Below are 18,981 nucleotides of genomic sequence, written 5' to 3' on the forward strand. Positions count from 1 at the left end.
GCCTGCCGGCTCTGTCATGCAGCCCGTCTGCTCTCCGGCTTGCCCGTTTGGCCTGCAGGCTCTGTAATGTGGCCTGGCTGCAGAGAGGCCGTGACCCGGTGGTTGGGGACCCCTAGAGAGACTGGGGGCTATGAGCTCCAAAACCCACCCCCTAGTGACGCCACTGGTCCCAAGCATGTTTGCATCCACTTACTGTATTTTCATTTGTCCTTTTCTTTAACAATTTGCCTTCCTCTTCTCCCTATTCCAATCAATACCTTCCCCAACTGCCCTGGGGAACAATGAAAAACAATAAATAATCCATTTGATATACCAAAGTGAAGAAAACTGGGCATAGCCCAGGACAACCAAGAGGAAATGACCTTGAAGAGATAGATTTCCTATTGGTTCAGTGGGAATAGGGACTATTGCGGTATCAAAAATTAATGTAAGACAAACATTAAAACACAATTACATTTTATTATAATTTGATCCATAAGAGATAATACAAAGACATTGCTGTAGCAGAACCACATTATAAATCCAATCACAGGACCCAATTGGTTCAAATTCTAAACAATTAGATATTTAGATATTTTACGGAGATGCAGAGATGACGCATAAATCCGACCGGTTTCGCGGTACTAAGAACACCGCTTCCTCAGGGAACGTCACTTTTACAAATCTAGTATGAGAAATATATGTATAAATATGCAGCAATGCCATATACAGTGTCAGTACAGTTTTTCATAAGAGAAAAAATAACAATAACAGTAATATTTAATAAGCGATACATCAAAATTGCATTAAAAAACACAGTGTTGGATATGCCAAATGGTCAATCAATTCTGCCCCATTCTCTCTTTTTTATTTCTTTTTTTGTCTGAAGTCTGAGTATACAATAGATCTTTGTTTGTTCCATGCATGATTTGAATCCACTTACCTTTGACTGACTCACTAACTCTTCTGGGAGTCTATTCTGAGCATCAACTCTTTTGGTAAAATAATAATTTCTAAGGTCAATATTGAACTTTCCTTCTACTAGTTTTAGGTCATGTCCCCGTGTTGGCTTCATATTGAACATACCGTCCTCCTGAACCATATTTACACCCTTCATGTAGGTTTTGATCTCCCCTTTCCCTACTTACCTACAGACTGTACATATTACGTTCCTGACGTCTCTCCTGCTATGTTTTATCCCCCAGGCCTTTCACCATTTTTGTTGTCCATCTCTGGACTTGTTCTATTTTATCAATATATTTTTGTAAGGTCTCTGGTCACAGTATTCTAAATGAGATCCATATAGGGGAATCAGGACCTCCTTCCTCCTGCGGGTGATCCCTCTAGTGATATAAAGATCTATATGGAGGAATCAGGGCCTCCTTCCACCTGCGGGTGATCCCTCTAGTGATATAAAAATCTATATGGAGGAATCAGGGCCTCCTTCCACCTGCGGGTGATCCCTCTAGTGATATAAAGATCTATATGGAGGAATCAGGGCCTCCTTCCACCTGCGGGTGATCCCTCTAGTGATATAAAGATCTATATGGAGGAATCAGGACCTCCTTCCACCTGCTGGTGATCCCTCTAGTGATATAAAGATCCATATAGAGGAATCAGGACCTCCTTCCACCTGCGGGTGATCCCTCTAGTGATATAAAGATCTATATGGAGGAATCAGGGCCTCCTTCCACCTGCGGGTGATCCTTCTAGTGATATAAAGATCTATATAGAGGAATCATGACCTCCTTTCTCCTGCTGGTGATCCCTCTAGTGATATAAAGATCTATATAGAGGAATCATGACCTCCTTTCTCCTGCTGGTGATCCCTCTAGTGATATAAAGATCTATATGGAGGAATCAGGGCCTCCTTCCACCTGCGGGTGATCCCTCTAGTGATATAAAAATCTATATGGAGGAATCAGGGCCTCCTTCCACCTGCGGGTGATCCCTCTAGTGATATAAAGATCTATATGGAGGAATCAGGGCCTCCTTCCACCTGCGGGTGATCCCTCTAGTGATATAAAGATCTATATGGAGGAATCAGGACCTCCTTCCACCTGCTGGTGATCCCTCTAGTGATATAAAGATCCATATAGAGGAATCAGGACCTCCTTCCACCTGCGGGTGATCCTTCTAGTGATATAAAGATCTATATAGAGGAATCATGACCTCCTTTCTCCTGCTGGTGATCCCTCTAGTGATATAAAGATCTATATAGAGGAATCATGACCTCCTTTCTCCTGCTGGTGATCCCTCTAGTGATATAAAGATCTATATGGAGGAATCAGGACCTCCTTCCTCATGCTGATGACCCCTCTAGTGTTGCATCCTAGGTTTCTATTCACTTTTCCCACTGCCTGGCCACATTGTTTGCTCATGTTCTGATTACATATGTAAGCCGTTATGGGTAGGGAACCTGGGCTCTCCAGCTTTTGAAACTACAAATCCCATCATGCCTCTGCCTCTTGCAGTCATGCCTGTGATTGTTAGGGTCTTGCAATGTCTCATGGGACTTGTAGCTTCAAAACAGCTGGAGAGCCGACGTTCCCTACCCGGTTAGCCTAATAAGCACTTGTTCACATAATTTGCATTGGGCCGTTCTGGGCAACCATGGCCAACAAATTCCGTCGGATTACATACAGGAGAATCTCCTGTTTACTCGGCGGCATCTGTAATAGGAAGTCCCATCTCCTGGGCTGACATTGGACAACTATTCTGTCTATCATAGGAGGCGGGACTTTGTATTACAGAGGTCGGCGAGTAACTTGAGCAACGTGAATAGAACTTTATGAAAAGTCACATTTGATGTTTCAATCATGTTCTAAGGAAAAGGCTGCGTGTTCAGCATTGTAACCTGGTAACACATTGTGAGTTCATCAGGATTCAGGTCAGTTAGACAATTGGTCAATGGACACAAACAAATCCCAAGTCCATTCAGATGAATACGTCCATCCAGTTCAACCAGTATCCAGATAAAATAAGCAACAAAGTAACCTTGATTTCTTCTGAACCTTCAAATTTGGAACCAGTGTTTTTGTCCATTCTTGTTCTTCTTGTTTGGTGGTTGGCGTTGGGTTGCTGGTATTGTTGATTGTCTACTCAGTGCTCGACTTAGCATATGAAAGGAAGGTATTCTTTTCTCCTTATTCATGTCTTATGTAGTATAGTAGCTGTGGAGTTCACTTATTGTGGACACATCAGGACAGAAGAGCAAGGATTTACAACCATCAGGAGTTTGGAATTAGCTGACTCTCTACAGTGAGTACCTATTTTTGACTTTTACTAAGGGCTCGATCACACGGCAGTGCCTGGCTGCAGCAACCTTATTTCCTATGTTTAATGTTGCAATGATGTTCACTGAAAATGACTGGCTGCCTTTATGCGCAGAGTTTTGCAATGTGCTGTAATGTGTTGTAGCATGTTACAGAACCTAGCAAAAGCATACAGTGAAACCTCGGATTGCGAGTAATGTGGTTTACGAGCGTTTCACTATACAAGCAATTTTTTTTTCTTTTTTATATATCCTGACTTTGCAAGCATTGTCTCATAAGACGAGCAGGATTCAAGCCTCTGGGTTGTGCAGTACCTCATTTGGCCAGAGGTGTCTCTGAGCATCTCTGAGTGTCTCCAGCGCCCCCTGCACCTCTGGCCACATACAGTACTGCATACACCAGCAGTCACTGTGGAACGAATTATCAGAGTTTCCATTGATTCCTATGGGGAAACTCGCTTTGATATACGAATGCTTTGCATTACAAGCATTCTCTGGAATGGATTATGCTCGTAATCCAAGGTACTACTATAGAGGTAAAAAAATGGGTAAAATAATGGACTGCAATACAAGCTACCTCCTATTCACACCTGAGCATTTTGTTACACATTCCTGTACATTCTTCTATGCACCATTACACTCAACATCAAGAATTATTTTCTGTTCACGTTCCCGCGCTCTGTCGCTTAAAAAGCAAAAAGGTACATAAGATTTTTTTATTTTATTTTGGAGCTGCGTTGCGTTTTGGCCCCATAGATGCTAATGGAAGCTCGTGGTAGTCAGTTTCTGCACTTTTTCTAGTGTTTTTGCACATTAACAATTGCTGTCTGTTCTCCTCTATTTCTCCTTACCTATACCTTATACAACCCACTTCCTGTTGCTTGTATGACATCATGCACAGCTCTCTCTCTAACTCTTGTGGGGTGAGCCATAAGAGAGCCAATGAGAGCTGCAGGTTTGCAGAGCTGGAGGTGCGCCTCTGTGTAAATCCAGGAAGTGGACAGTCAGCAGCTTCAGATGCCCACAGTTAAAATGGTTGCAGCCAGACTCAGTGAAGGGAGATTTCTGTAGCATATTTGGCAAGTACAGAATCACAGTATATATAAAATAATATGCAAAGTAGTTGGAGGGAAGCTTCAGAATGGCAAAGATGTTTTTATTACAAATTATGTGAGCAGACTGCAGTTCCTCTTTAGGTAGTTCAAGTGGTTGTAAACCTCTGACATTAAATATGAACAAAGCATATCCCTCTATAGTGTGTACTTGTCTGCTGCCTTGTGCTGCTTCCTTGTTCCTCTGCTATCTGCATGAATCTCTTCTGACAAGTTTTCCTGACACCAAGAAAAAAAAAGGTGACAGGGGATTGATCTCCAGCACACAGCCTGTGATTGACAGCCTCAGCGCTGTTCATGTGTGCTGTGTGTAGCGGGCAGGGGCGTAACTATAGGGGGTGCAGCAGTTGCGACCGCAACCAGGCCCTGTAATGCAGAGGGCCCATGCAGCCCCCTCTACATATGGCCGGCAGCAGCATAGGCAGCTAGGGGTACCAGTGCACCATGCACACGGGTGGCTGGAGGTGGAAGGTGACTAGCAGAGCTCCATGCTCGACTATCGCACTGGCTGCTCTTTAGTTGTGCATTCCCTGCATGACCTGTGTCCTCAGCTGGCTCCTCAGAGTACCCCTCTCCTGCTCCATGCATTGCCACTCAGTCCGATGTCTGTTCTCCCCAGCCAGACAGGGACAGTCCCCCAATGGGGCACCTAAAAATAAAAAACTACTGATACCAGTGGTGGAACTACGGGGCTCACAAAGGTCATACCTGTGACCATGCCCTGGAGTTCCACCGCCGGACTCGGAGGGAAGGGCCCTGGCTGGGGTTCAGGGGGGCCCTTCATGGTTTCTTGCATCGGGGCCCTGAAGGTTCTAGTTACGCCACTGGTAGCGGGATTTTCCCTTTCCTCCAAACAGCTCTCAGAGCTCTCCTTACTGAGCTCTGCAGTTTGTAATTTTTAGCTATCCATCCACTTTTTTTCTGAAAGCTCAGACAAACTTGATAAATTCTTGACTTTGAACAGATGAAGAGAATAGAGGACTGCAGATAAAAAGGTACAATCTGCATAGGAGGATTTGCTTCATCTCTGTGTATCACTTGAGCATAGTCACTTCACTGGGTGTACAGTGAAGGGGAAAAAAGTATTTGATCCCCTGCTGATTTTACACGTTTGTCCACTGACAAAGAAATGATCTATTATTTTAATGGTCGGTATATTTTAATAGTGAGAGACAGAATAACAAAAAAAATATCCAGAAAAACACGTTTCATAAAAGTTATAAATTTGCATTTTAATTAGTCAAATAAGTATTTGATCCCCTATCAATCAGCAAGATTTCTGGCTCCCAGGAGTCTTCTATACAGGTAATTGCTGAGATTAGGAGCACTTTCTTAAAGGGAGTGCTCCTAATCTCAGCTTGTTACCTGTATAAAAGACACCTGTCCACAAAAGCAATCAGATTCCAATCTCTCCACCATGGCCAAGACCAAAGAGCTGTCCAAGGATGTCAGGGACAAGACTGTAGACCTACACAAGGCTGGAATGGGCTACAAGACCATCGCCAAGCAGCTTGGTGAGGGGGTGACAACAGTTGGTGCGATTATTTGCAAATGGAAGAAACACAAAATAACTGTCCATCTCCCTCGGTCTGGGGCTCCATGGAGGATCTCACCTCTTGGGGTTTCAATGACCAGGAGAACGGTGAGGATTCAGCCCAGAACTACACAGGAGAATCTTGTCAATGATCTCAAGGCAGCTGGGACCATAGTCACCAAGAAAACAATCGGTAACACACTACACTGTGAAGGACTGAAATCCTGTTGAGCCCGCAAGGTCCTCCTGCTGAAGAAATCACATGTACAGCCCGTCTGAAGTTTTCTAATGAACATCTGAATGATTCAGAGGAGAACTGGGGGAAAGTGTTGTGGTCAGATGAGACCAAAATCAAGCTCTTTGGCATCAACCCAACTTAGAGGAGAAGGAGAAGGAATGCTTCCTATGACCCCAAGAACACCATCCCCACAGTCAAGCATGGCGGTGGAAACATTTATGCTTTGGGGGGTTTTTTCTACTAAGGGGACAGGAGAACTTCACCAGATTAAAGGGACGATGGATGGGGCCATGATCCGTTAAATCTCGGGTGAGAACTTCCTTCCCTCAGCGAGGGCATTGAAAATGGGTCATGGATGGGTATTCCATCATGACAATGACCCAAAACACATGGCCAAGGCAACAAAGGAGTGACTCAAAAAGAAGTACATTAAGGTCCTGGAGTGGCCTAGCCAGTCTCCAGACCTTAATCCCATAGAAAATATGTGGAGGGAGCTGAAGGTTCCAGTTACCAAACATCAGGCTGGAAACCTTAATGACTTGGAGAGGATCTGCAAAAGAAGAGTGGGACAAAATCCCTCCTGAGATGTGCAAACCTGGTGGCCAACTACAAGAAACGTCTGACCTCTGTGATTGCCAACAAGGGTTTTTGCCACCAAGTACTAAGTCATGTTTTGCGAAGGAGTCAAATACTTATTTCACTCATTAAAAGGCAAATAAATGTATAACTTTTTTGAAATGCATTTTTCTGGATATTTTTGTTCTTGTTCTGCCTCTCACTATCAAAATAAACCGACCATTAAAATTATAGACTGATCATTTCTTTATCAGTGGGCAAACATACAAAATCAGCAGGGGATCAAATACTTTTTTCCCTTACTGTATGCACGGGTTTGCAACCCTTTTAAATAGTTACATCGGTCTGCTTTGGACCAATGTAAAGTTGTCCTCAATGCGGAGGAGCGGTGGAGGTGCGGTGGAGGTGCGGTGGAGCAGCGGTGGAGGAGCGGTGGAGGTGCGGTGGAGGAGCGGTGGAGGTGCGGTGGAGGTGCGGTGGAGCAGCGGTGGAGGAGCGGTGGAGGTGCGGTGGAGGAGCGGTGGAGGTGCGGTGGAGGTGCGGTGGAGCAGTGGTGGAGGAGCGGTGGAGGTGCGGTGGAGCAGCGGTGGAGGAGCGGTGGAGGTGCGGTGGAGCAGTGGTGGAGGAGCGGTGGAGGTGCGGTGGAGCAGCGGTGGAGGAGCGGTGGAGGAGCGGTGGAGGAGCGGTGGAGGTGCGGTGGAGGAGCGGTGGAGGTGCGGTGGAGATGCGGTGGAGGAGCACCGCTCCAAAAATGCTGCTGGCAGGACTTTTTGTGACGTCCTGCCAGCGCACCGCTCCAGTGAATGGAGCCGCCTTTTTTCAGGCGCTATACAGGCTCTATTTTTAGCGCTGTAGCGCCTGAAAAACACTGGCTGTGTGAAAGGAGTCTTAAGGGACAGAATATGATTTTTTTTTTTTGGGGGGGGGTTAACAAATACTTTTAAGGCTTCCATTCAAACTGGTTCTGCTGGGAAATTTACAGACAAACTAGACAACAAAGGGTGATTCTCATAATGGAAAGCACAGTGCTTATCTTACTTGCATTCTCTGAATTCAGTATAGCGAAACGGGGTGTTTGTACTTTGTACCAATATATGATAGATGGGAGGTTACCAGAAAGAAGATCCGGTACACTCCCAGAGCAGAAGAGACCCGTCCTAGGATGATTTTACAAACCAGCAGTAGGGTAAGACGTGTCTCTTCTTCACCTTATTGTTACAAAAAATGTATATTTCTATATTCATTTATTTCTTTAACCAATAGAAGATACACAGCAAGGGATGTATTTCTCAAGCAGTGAATCTGACATACAACCAACATTCACTGCAAATTAATCTTCCAGGTGCATGCATTTTAAAGTGTAAGTTCACCTTCAGCAAGATTTTCCCCAAAAAAAACCCTATGCAATGCCATATCCACCGGGACATGCTTTATATAATATATATATAGATATAGATAGATAGACATTATATATATATATATATATATATATATATATATATATATATACACACACATAGATAGATACATCATATATATGTATATAAAAGTTCTAGTTTTTGCCAATGGAAATAAAAAAGTAAAAAAAATGTATATGTGTGTGTGTGTGTATATGTATATGTATATGTATATATATATATATATATATATATATATATATATATATATATGAAGTATCTATCTATCTATGTGTGTGTATATATATATATGTTCTATTTTTTGCCAATGGAAAAAAAAAATGTATATGTGTGTGTGTATATATATATATATATACACAATAGTGGCAATTGGTGCAAAACTAATTTCCACAAAAATGACAAATCTCTTATCTCGCTAGATAGATAAATGAATGATTTTATTTTAAAAAGAAAGTACACTATTGTAGCTGGGAGCAGCCGGCTATATAATAGTTGATGTCATTCTAGTGACTGTAGTTGTATCTGTTCTAGTTGAATTTAACCTTTCTGCAGTTCCTTTAAAGTGGTTTCAAACCCTTACAAACCACTTTTACCTACAGGAAAACCTAGATTAAGGCTTACCTGTAGGTCCAAGAAATATCTCCTAGGCCTACACGGTTTAGGAGATATTTACAAAAAGACAGGCACCGCTGTCTACGGCGCATAGCCTTTACTTCCTCTTTAAGTGCGAGTTAGTGGATCATTGACCCTTCTATGGATTATAGTTCATTAAAGTGGTTGTAAAAGTTGAAGATTTTTTTTTTTTTACCTTCATGCAAGCTTAGAAGGTATTATTTTACCAAGAGTAGCTGATACTTGGATCAGATTGCCGGCAGAAGTAGTGATTGATTTACCAGTAATTCCCTGTACACACGGTCTAACCTTCAGATGGAAAATGTGCAATTGGATCGTGTTGTTGGAGAAGCCGATCCTGTGTGGGCTCCATCTGAATTTTTATATCTGAATTTCCGACACACAAAGTTTGAGAGCAGGATCTAAAATTTTTCGACAACAAAATCCGAACGTTTGAATTCCGATCGTGTGTAGACAATTCCAACGGACAAAGTGCTACGCATGCTGAGAATAAATTACAAGACGAAAGCTATTGGCTACTGGCCTCTTTATAGTCCCGTCGTACGCGTTCTACGTCACCTTGTTCTGAACGATCGGATTTTGCGACAGCTTTGTGTGACCGTGTGTATGCAAGACGAGTTTTCCTTGCTAATAACCTGCTTTAGTTTTGGTATCTGCTTTTCAAACTCCATTGTGTCCAATTACACTTAGCCCTTGTACACACGGTCGGAAATTCCGACCACAAAATACGTCAGATTTTTTCCGACGGATTTTGTCCGAAACTGGTGTTGCATACACATGGTCGGACAAAGTTGTTGGGAAATCCGATCGTTCGGCACGTGATGACGTTCTTTATGTACGACGGGACTACGTTCAGCCTAGTAGTCAATAACTTTGCTCTCGCACTTTGATCTGAGCATGCGTGGCACTTTGTCCGATCGGAATTCTCTACAAATGATTGGAAAAAGTCTGATCGGATTTTGTTGTCGGAAAATTTGAGATCCTGCTGTCAAATTCTTTTCCGACAGAAAAGTCCGATAGAGCCCACACACGATCGGATTTTCCAACAATATAATCCGATTGGACCGTTTCCGACTGAATTTCCGACCGTGTACAAGGGCTAACACTTTCTATGGCAAGTGGATATGCCGCTGCCTTCAAGATATTTTGTACACTGGCAAAACAGAAACCTGCTAAGCCAATCCCCGCATTACCTCCCATAAAGGTCATGTTGCAGTATTTTGTGTCCTAGGAGGTTGTTTTTCTGTGGTGTTACCGCTTAGACAAAAGGAATCATAAGCCTCTTACCAGAAGGGATGGATCCCAGATGATAGGGATCAAACACACTTAGCCCTTGTACACACGGTCAGAGATTCCGACAACCAAATCCGTCGGATTTTGTCCGTCGGATCTTTTCCGAAACTGTTGCATACACACGGTCGGACAAAGTTGTTGAAAAATCCGATCTTTCAGAACGTGATGATGTAATTTCGTTACGATGGGACTACGTTCAGGCTAGTAGCCAATAGCTTTGATGTAGGAATTTGATCTGAGCATGCGTGGCACTTTGTCCGATCGGAATTCTCTACACAGGATCGGAGTATGTCCTATCGGACCAGTTTTTTTCGGAAAATATTTCCAGCAAGTTGGAAAATTTGGTCCGACGGATATTCCGATGGAAAAAGTCGGATGCATACCACACACAGTCGGAATATCCAACAACACGGTCCGATAGGACACATTCCGACGGATTCTCCGACCGTGTGTACAAGGGCTTAGTTGTGGTTGAAACCACCTGCGATGTTCCACAGTGATTACTGTATAAATGACAATGGTCCCAAAAATGTGTCAAAAATGTCCGATGTGTCCCCCACAATGTCGCAGTCACAATAAAAATCGCTGATCGCCGCCATTACTAGTAAAAAAAAAAAATAATAGAAAATTATTAATAAAAATGCTATAAAACTATCCCTATTTTGTAAACGCTATAACTTTTGCGCAAACCAATCAATAATCGCTTATTGCAATTTTTTTTTTGCCAAAAATATGTAGAAGAATACGTATCGGCCTAAACTGAGGGAAAAAAAAGTTTTTTTATATATTTTTGGGGGATATTTATTATAACAAAAAGTAAAAAATAATGCGTTTTTTTCAAAATTGTCGCTCTATTTTTGTTTATAGCGCAAAAAATAAAAACCGCAGGGGTGATCAAATACCACCAAAAGAAAGCTCTATTTGTGGGAAAAGAAGGACGTCAATTTTGTTTGGGAGCCACGTCGCACGACCGCACAATTGTCAGTTAAAGCGACGCAGTGCCGAATCGCAAAAAGTGGTCTGGTCTTTGACCAGCAAAATGGTCTGGTCTGTAAGTGGTTAAAGTGGTTGTAAACTCTTTTGTGCGGCTTTTAGCTATAGGTAAGCCTAAAATAAGGCTTACCTATAGGTAGTGGAAATACCTCCTAAACATGCGCCATTTAGGAATTTCCTTTGTAGTGCACCGATGATGTAATCGGCCCATGAGCTGTGACGAAATGGACCTCCATGCCGTTTCTCCACTTGCAAGTGCCGTGACTGCACGGGAGTGACGTCACAAGGCTTCGGGCAGTTATAGAGCCGGAGTCTGCAGCACCGGAAGGAAGAGGCGCGAAGAGATGATGCTGTTGATGAGGTGGATCGACCTCATTCTTCCTCTACTTTTACAACAGTCCCTTGTAGATATTCACATTCTTTTTTTTATTCCTATGGTAGATCTAGAGGCCATAAGGTCCCAACCTTTTTTGTTCAGCTCTCTACATAAAGACTCACCCCATTTGTGGGAGGCTGCCAGTTGTTTTTCTTATGGGTTCATTTGTTGGGTGTATCCTGACAGTTAGGAAGCTCAGGTTTTACCTTGCCTTCAGAGACTCAGATTAGGTTTCTTTAACCCCTTGCCGACCAGCACACGACAATATACGTCGGCACAATGGCGCGGCTGGGCAAATGGGTGTACAGGTACTTTCCCATTTAAATCGCGGCATTGTGGGCACGTGTGCGGGTCCCACAGACTCGATGTCCACAGGGGGCCCGCGAACGTGTCACGGATCGGCAGTAAACAAGGCATTTCCCTGTTCTGCCTAGCAACATGACAGGGATCTACTGTTCCTTGTCATCGGGAGCAGTGATCTCTGTCATGTTCTAGTGAGACAATCCCCCCTACAGTTAGAATCACTCCCTAGGACACACTTAACCCCTTGATCGCCCCCTAGTGTTTAACCCCATCCCTGCCAGTGTCATTTACACAGTAATCAGTGCATTTTTATAGCACCGATCGCTGTATGAATGACAATGGTCCTAAAATAATGTCAGATGTGTCCACCATAATGTTACAGTCACGATTAAAAATTGCAGATCACCGCCATTATTCATAATAAAAAAAAAAAGAATAATAAAAATGGCATAAATCTATCCTCTATTTTGTAGATGCTATAAATTTTGCGCAAACCAATCAATATGCGCTTATTGCAAGAAAGAAATTCGTTTTTTATATATTTTTGGGGGATATTTATTATAGCAAAAACTAAAAAATATTGCTTTTTTTTCAAAATTGTCGCTATTTTATTGTTTATAGCGCAAACAATAAAAACCGCAGAGGTGATAAAATACCACCAAAAGAAAGCTCTATTTGTGGGGAAAAAAGGATGTAAATTTTGTTTGGGACCCACTTTGCATGACCGCTCAATTGTCAGTTAAAGCGACCCAGTGCTGAATCGCAAATAGTGCTCTGGTCTTTGACCAGCCAAATCCTCCGGAGCTGAAGTGGTTAATATCGCAAAAACAAAAAATCAACAAGAGAGGGCAAAAAAATAAAAAAAAAGGGGGAGAGGGAGTAGGAAAGAGGGGGAAGGGAGAAAGGAGGGATGGTCTCCTATCCTGCTGAATGTAAGGGTCTTACAATAAGAGGTCTTTATAGAGGGCCAATAGAACTATGTCTTATGGAAGCCCTCTACCCGGTGGTGCAACGACAAGGTGAGGTCTTCCATACTCTGGGTCTCTTTTACCGTATTTATCCATTGATTAATAGGCAGGGTCAGAGGTGACTTCCAGTTGGAGGATATATAAGATATTTCTGCATTTAAGAGGTGGATCATTAGAGACTTTTTATATTTCTGCATTAAGGAAGTACTTAAATCCAGAAGATAGGCTGCTGGGTTGTCAATCAAATTCCGGTCAGTAAGGTCAAGGTACAAACTCAGGAAAAAAAAGAACAGATCCCTGGGCATTGTCCAAAATATATATCAAATAGGGTGCCCTCTTCATTTCCACATCGCCAACAATTGGGAGATACCTCTGGGAACATTTTTTGTAATTTTGTAGGGACCCTGTACCACCCAGTGTATCCTGCTTTTTGCAGTCGTGACAAAATCGAGGATTTATGAGCAAAAGAATAGAACATAATCCCATTGCTCTTGGTAAAATTGCTGGCCTTGATCTCTCTACCATGCAGTCAAATAAGAGGGAGCGTAATTCTCTGGAGGGGGTGTCAATGCGGCATAAGCTAATGAAAGCTCTCGGGCTCTTCTGGTATTGTCCCTAGCCTCTCTACCATGCATAAAGCCCACTTGATCAAGATGGATGATATCGGACAAATGTAAGGTCAGTATTGAGTAGCGAAATGGGAGTGTAGCTTGAGCACAAGGAAGGATTCTTGTTGGGTTTCTTGTTGGTTTTGGGACCACTGATACGCATACATGTGCTAATTGTATTTTATTTTAATGTGTTTTTAACATCTTCTCTTATTTCTAATAGAATGGCCCTTCAGATCAAACTCCATCGACTATTGATTGGTTCTGTCCTCGTGTTCACCTGTCTTTTATATCTGAGAACAAACATGGATGACAGAAAGGAGAAACAAATCCACATACTCATCCTAACATCTTGGCGCTCTGGATCTTCTTTCCTGGGCCAGATATTTAACCATCACCCTAATGTTTTCTATGTCTATGAGCCAGCAATGATGGTTTGGAATAAATTTCCTCAGGGGAAAGCAAGTCTTCTCCACTCCCCTGTACGAGATCTCCTCCACTCACTTTTCAACTGTGAAATGTCTCCTCTACACAAATACCTTCCCAGAAATGGGCGATACATAACTGATCTTCCCTTTTGGACGGAGAGTCGTGCTTTATGTTCACCACCAGCCTGCAAAGCTTTTACCATGGATACAGAGTATGATCGACCCTCATGTTTCCAACGGTGTGGTTATGCCCCCTTGGAAAACATGACCCAATCCTGTAAAATCCACAAACATGTAGTACTAAAAACTGTTCGAGTATTAGACCTTGGTGCTCTTCTTCCGCTCCTCCAGGATGACACACTTGACCTTAGGATTCTCCACCTAGTAAGAGACCCTCGAGCTGTGACTCTTTCAAGGCTAAACTTTCCTCATTTAAGGAATGATGATCTCATAGTGGTCAGAGACACAGAAAATTGGGAAAACAAAGTAGGTGTGCCCAATGTCACCAATGTTATGGCCAATATCTGCACGGCTCAGGTTGCGATTAATGAGTTTAGCAAAAAAGCAGACATATCTTTGCCAGGATTGTATATGTTGGTACGGTATGAAGATCTGGCAACTGAACCCTTGTCAACGGTTGAGAAGATTTACAACTTTGCGGGTCTCAGCCTCACGGAAAGCCTTAAGAACTGGTTGTACAACGTCACTCAACAAAGCCAACCAAAACAAGGTAGCTTCATGAACTTTGCTGCAAATTCCAAACAGCTCATTCAAAAATGGAGAGGTGGCCTCGAACACGATGTAGTGTTGGAAATTCAAGAACAATGTAAGAAGGCCATGGAAGTTTTCGGATACATACCAGTCAGGACTAAGAAAGAGCAGCTTGATCTAAGCTTCAATGTAATGACAGATTTAAAAGGCATTAATTAGCACTTGTGTGTACCTAACAGATGCAGCCCTTTTGTGGGCTAGAAAAGTATTACACAGAATGCAAAAAAAAAAAACAAGCCTGCTTAGATATGTTCTGATTATTGCTTTTGTCCAATGGTACCCAAAGACGTGAGTAAGAAAAATCCAGTTGGTTTTGGGGCTCTTTAATTAGATGTAAGCCAAAACACTAAAATATTGCATACATTTTAACATGTTAGTATCATTCTAAAAGCGTTTTTCAATGTTTGTAAAATCTGCAGTTTTTGTTAACCACTTGTCTACCGGGCACTTTCACCCTCTTCCTGCCCAGGCAAATTTTTTAGCTTACAGCGCTGTCACACTTTGAATGACAATTGTGCGGTCATGCAACCCTGTACCCAAAGGAAATTGTTATTATTTTTTTTAGACAGATAGAGCCTTCTTTTGGTGGTATTTAAAGTGGTTGTAAACCCTTACAAACCACTTTGACCTACAGGTAAGCTTAGATTAAGGCTTACCTGTAGGTCCAAGAAATATCTCCTAAACCTACACGGTTTAGGAGATATTTGTCAAAACACAGGCATCGCTGTCTATGGCGCATGCGCCATAGACAGCGGCGTGCTCAGTGTAGACAGCGGCGCACAGGTGCACTGAGCGCACCGCTGTCAACGGCGATATGCCGCGAGCGGCGGCTCCCGCGTGCATGCGCAGGAGTGACGTCATCGCGGCTTCGCCGAATGACAGCGCCGGAGCAGCGAGACCCACCGAGAAGATGGAGGCTCCGTACACAATGGGACATCGATGACTTCGCTGGCTCCTGTGTCAAGTAAGTGACACATAATGGACTACTATGCGATGTATAGTAGTCTATTATGCTTTCCCTTTGCAGGGAATCAAAGAGGAAGTAAACTCATCAGGGTTTACTTCCTCTTTAATTACCACTGGGTTTTTTACTACACAAATGAAAAAAGACCAAAAAAAAAAAAAGTTATTTTTTAGTTTCTGTTATAAAATTTTGTAAATAAGTAATTTTTCTCCTTCACTGATGTGCGCTGATAGGCGGCTCTGATGGGCACTGATGAGGTTGCACTGACAGTCACTTATAGGCTGCACTGATGTGCATTAATATGCAGCGCTGAGGGGCACTGATAGGTGGCACTCATTAGGGGGCACTGATTGGCATGACTGATGGGCACTGATTGGCATCACTGATGAGCACTGATTGGCAGCACTGATGGGCACTGATTGGGCTGCACTGGTGGGCACTGACTGGGCTGCACTGGTGGGCACTGATTGGGCTGCACTGATCATCAGAGCCCTGATTGTCACTGCTGATGCCCCTGCTGAGGAATGCCACTTACTGGCTCTCCTGTCCTCATGTGCTGTCAGCATGGACAGAGGACTACCCATAACTGGTATTTCCTGTTTACTTTGTGATCAGCTGTGATTGGATACAGCTGATCACATGTTAAGGAGCCTACGCCATACGCCATAGGCTCCTTACCACGATCAGTGATGCGCTGTGTCCAAGTGACACAATGCACCACTGATCGCCTGGGCTTGTATTTGTGGCAAGAATGGGAGGGCATCATATGACGTCCTCCCAGAATGAGAGTGCTCCTGCCCATCCCTAATTTCACTATACAGTGTGCAGGAAGCAGTTAAGCATTTGCTGCCTGGGCAATTTTTTTTTTCACACACGTTAAAATCAGCATTTTTTTTTTTTGCTAGAACGTTACTTTTAACCCCCAAACATTTCCTATTTTCTGAAAGAAGAGGCCCTAGTGAAGAAATTAGCGATTGCTGCAATTTTTTATGTCATAAGATATTTGTGCAGCAAATTATCAAATGCAAGTTTTGAGGAAAAATACACTAAGCCCCGTTCACATCGGTGAGTTTTGACATGTGATTTGACAGGTCAAATCTCATGTACGATCGGAGCCTATTGCGGGCAATAGGAGCGTCCCAATTGGTGCGGCGCTGCACCGATTTCCAAAAAGTAGTTCCTGCACTACTTTTGTCGTCTTCAGGAGGGATTTCAATAGACGTCTCTGCAGGTCTTTGCAATCGCCCCCCGAACTGGCACTGAAATGCGGCTTTGAAATCGTGCGAGCTAAGATGAACTCGCACGATTTCAAAGCCGCGTTCAGTGTGAATGAGGGCTGAATGAATCTTAGTGAACACAGACACAATATATTACCCAATTGTTTGGTAAAAATATAAAAGTTGATGTTGCGTCAAGTAAAACAGATGCCAGACAGGTCAAGATTCAAAATTGCGTGCACCCAAAAAATGGCGACAAACCAGGGTTCCTAAAAAATTTGATAGCGGGAACTACAAATGTGTTTTATTTTATGACTGTTATTGTAAAATGATAGATAAATGTTCTAATTCTTATTTTTAAAAGCCGTGGTTATCAGTGTTATCTTGAATTATGGTCCTAGAATTATTGTTCTTACTCTGACATTCACTGCGATATCTCATTTGGGTGTAAGCACAAGGGGGAACAGTGCTTTTCATTTTTTTGAATTACTTTTATTTTATTAAAATGTATTTATTAAAATTTTTCAAAAAAGTTTCTTTCAACTTTTACGCTATCACAAGGGGGCTAACAAGCCACCTATGTAATAACTTTGGGCGGGTAAAAGGTCTTTCTTATGGAGACATCAGGGGTCTTGTAGACCCCAATCTCTCCCCTACAAACAGCTCTTTAAACGCTTCAGCCCCGGAAGATTTTACCTCCTTCCTGACCAGAGCGCTTTTTGCGATTCGGCACTGCGTCGCTTTAACTGACAATTGCGCGGTCGTGCGACGTGGCACCCAAACAAAATTGACATCCTTTTTTTCCCAAAAATAGAGCTTTCTTTTGGTGGTATTTGATCACCTCGGCGGTTTTATTTTTTGAGCTTTAAACAAAACAAGGGAGACAATTTTGAAAAAAAAACGCATTATTTTTTACTTTTTGCTCTAATAAATATCCCCCAAAAATATATAAAAAATATTTTTTTTTTCTTCAGTTTAGGCCGATATGTATTCTGCTACATATTTTTGGTAAAAAAAATATCAATTAACGTATATTGTTTGGTTTGCGCAAAAGTTATAGTGTCTACAAAATAGGGGATAGTTTTATGGCATCTTTATTATTTTTTTTTTTTTTTTACTAGTAATGCCGGGAATCTGCGATTTTTATCATGACTGCAACATTATGGCGGACACAAAATTTACGTAATTTTTCCCCACAAATAGAGCTTTCTTTTGGTGGTATTTGATCCCCTCTGCGGTTTTTATTGTTTGCGCTATAAACAAAAAAATAGCGACAATTTTGAAAAAAAAGCAATATTTTTTACTTTTTGCTATAATAAATATACCCCAAAAATATATAAAAAAAATGAATTTCTTTCTCAGTTTAGGCCCATATGTATTCTTCTACATATTTTTGATAAATAAAAATTGCAATAAGCGCATATTGATTGGTTTGCGCAAAAGTTATAGCGTCTACAAAATAGGGAATAGATTTATGCCATTTTTATTATTCTTTTTGTTTTGTTTTTATTAATAATGGCGGTGAGCTGTGATTTTTATCGTAACATTATGGCAGACACTTTGGACAATTTTGGAACATTTGTGCGAATAAAAATGCATTGATTACTGTAAAAATGTCACTGGCAGTGAAGGGGTTAAGTGTGTCCTAGTTTGTGTTCTAGCAGAAGAGGGGAGGGGACTGTGCAGGGAAGATAACAGATCGCTGTTCATACTCTGTATGAACAGACAATCTGTAAATTCTCCCCTCAGAGAACCGGACTTATCGGCGATCACAGGAGCCCAGCGGTGATCGAGACTGCCGGACACTCGCATCGGCTGGGGGGAGGGGGGCGAGCACGCCCCTAGTGGGCGCAGGGCAAAGCAACGTTACATAACGTTGTTTCACCTGGTCGGCATGTGGTTAAGCACAGATCCTGCTTGCGGTATTTTAGTCTCTTCTGGCTTCATTAGTCACAAAGGAGGTCAGGGAACTGATGTTCCTCCATCTCCTCTATGTGAAGTCGTGCTGCACATTTACCATGGTCCCAGGCTCCCCCCGGAAGAATAGGAGAGCCCAGGAAACACAGCAGGTGGCTCTTCTTGGTACCATAAAAGTGATTGGGTGGCTATTGAGCTGTCTGGATCACTTTTACTAAAGAGGCAATCACCGGCTATAAAGAATGACACCAAGCTCGTGGCTGCAGCTACACCAATGAGATTGATGTACCGACTCACTGAAAGGCTGCATATATACAAACGGAAAAAAAAGGGGGGAAATGCAGGCCGATAGACCCGGGCTGCAAAAGAAGTTACTTTG

At 42.6% G+C, this 18,981-nt stretch overlaps 1 protein-coding gene across 2 annotated transcripts; it reads left to right on the forward strand.

The window, feature by feature from the left end:
- Positions 1-3,116: 3,116 nt before the first annotated feature.
- Positions 3,117-17,205, forward strand: LOC143985823 (carbohydrate sulfotransferase 6-like). 2 transcript variants are annotated; one of them, XM_077484751.1, is made up of 2 exons: positions 3,117-3,240; positions 13,529-17,205. In XM_077484751.1, the coding sequence occupies exon 2, from the start codon at positions 13,530-13,532 to the stop codon at positions 14,661-14,663; it is 1,134 nt and encodes a 377-aa protein (XP_077340877.1). In that variant the 5' UTR covers positions 3,117-3,240; position 13,529; the 3' UTR covers positions 14,664-17,205. The 2 variants fall into 2 exon arrangements, with proteins under 2 accessions (XP_077340877.1, XP_077340876.1); XM_077484750.1 differs by lacking the exon at positions 3,117-3,240 and adding an exon at positions 7,832-7,899.
- Positions 17,206-18,981: the final 1,776 nt, after the last annotated feature.

The sequence above is a fragment of the Lithobates pipiens genome, unplaced genomic scaffold (assembly GCF_037356315.1).
Source record: "Lithobates pipiens isolate NorthernLeopardFrog02 unplaced genomic scaffold, aLitPip1_a1.2 Scaffold_1, whole genome shotgun sequence".
Taxonomy (NCBI): domain Eukaryota; kingdom Metazoa; phylum Chordata; class Amphibia; order Anura; family Ranidae; genus Lithobates; species Lithobates pipiens.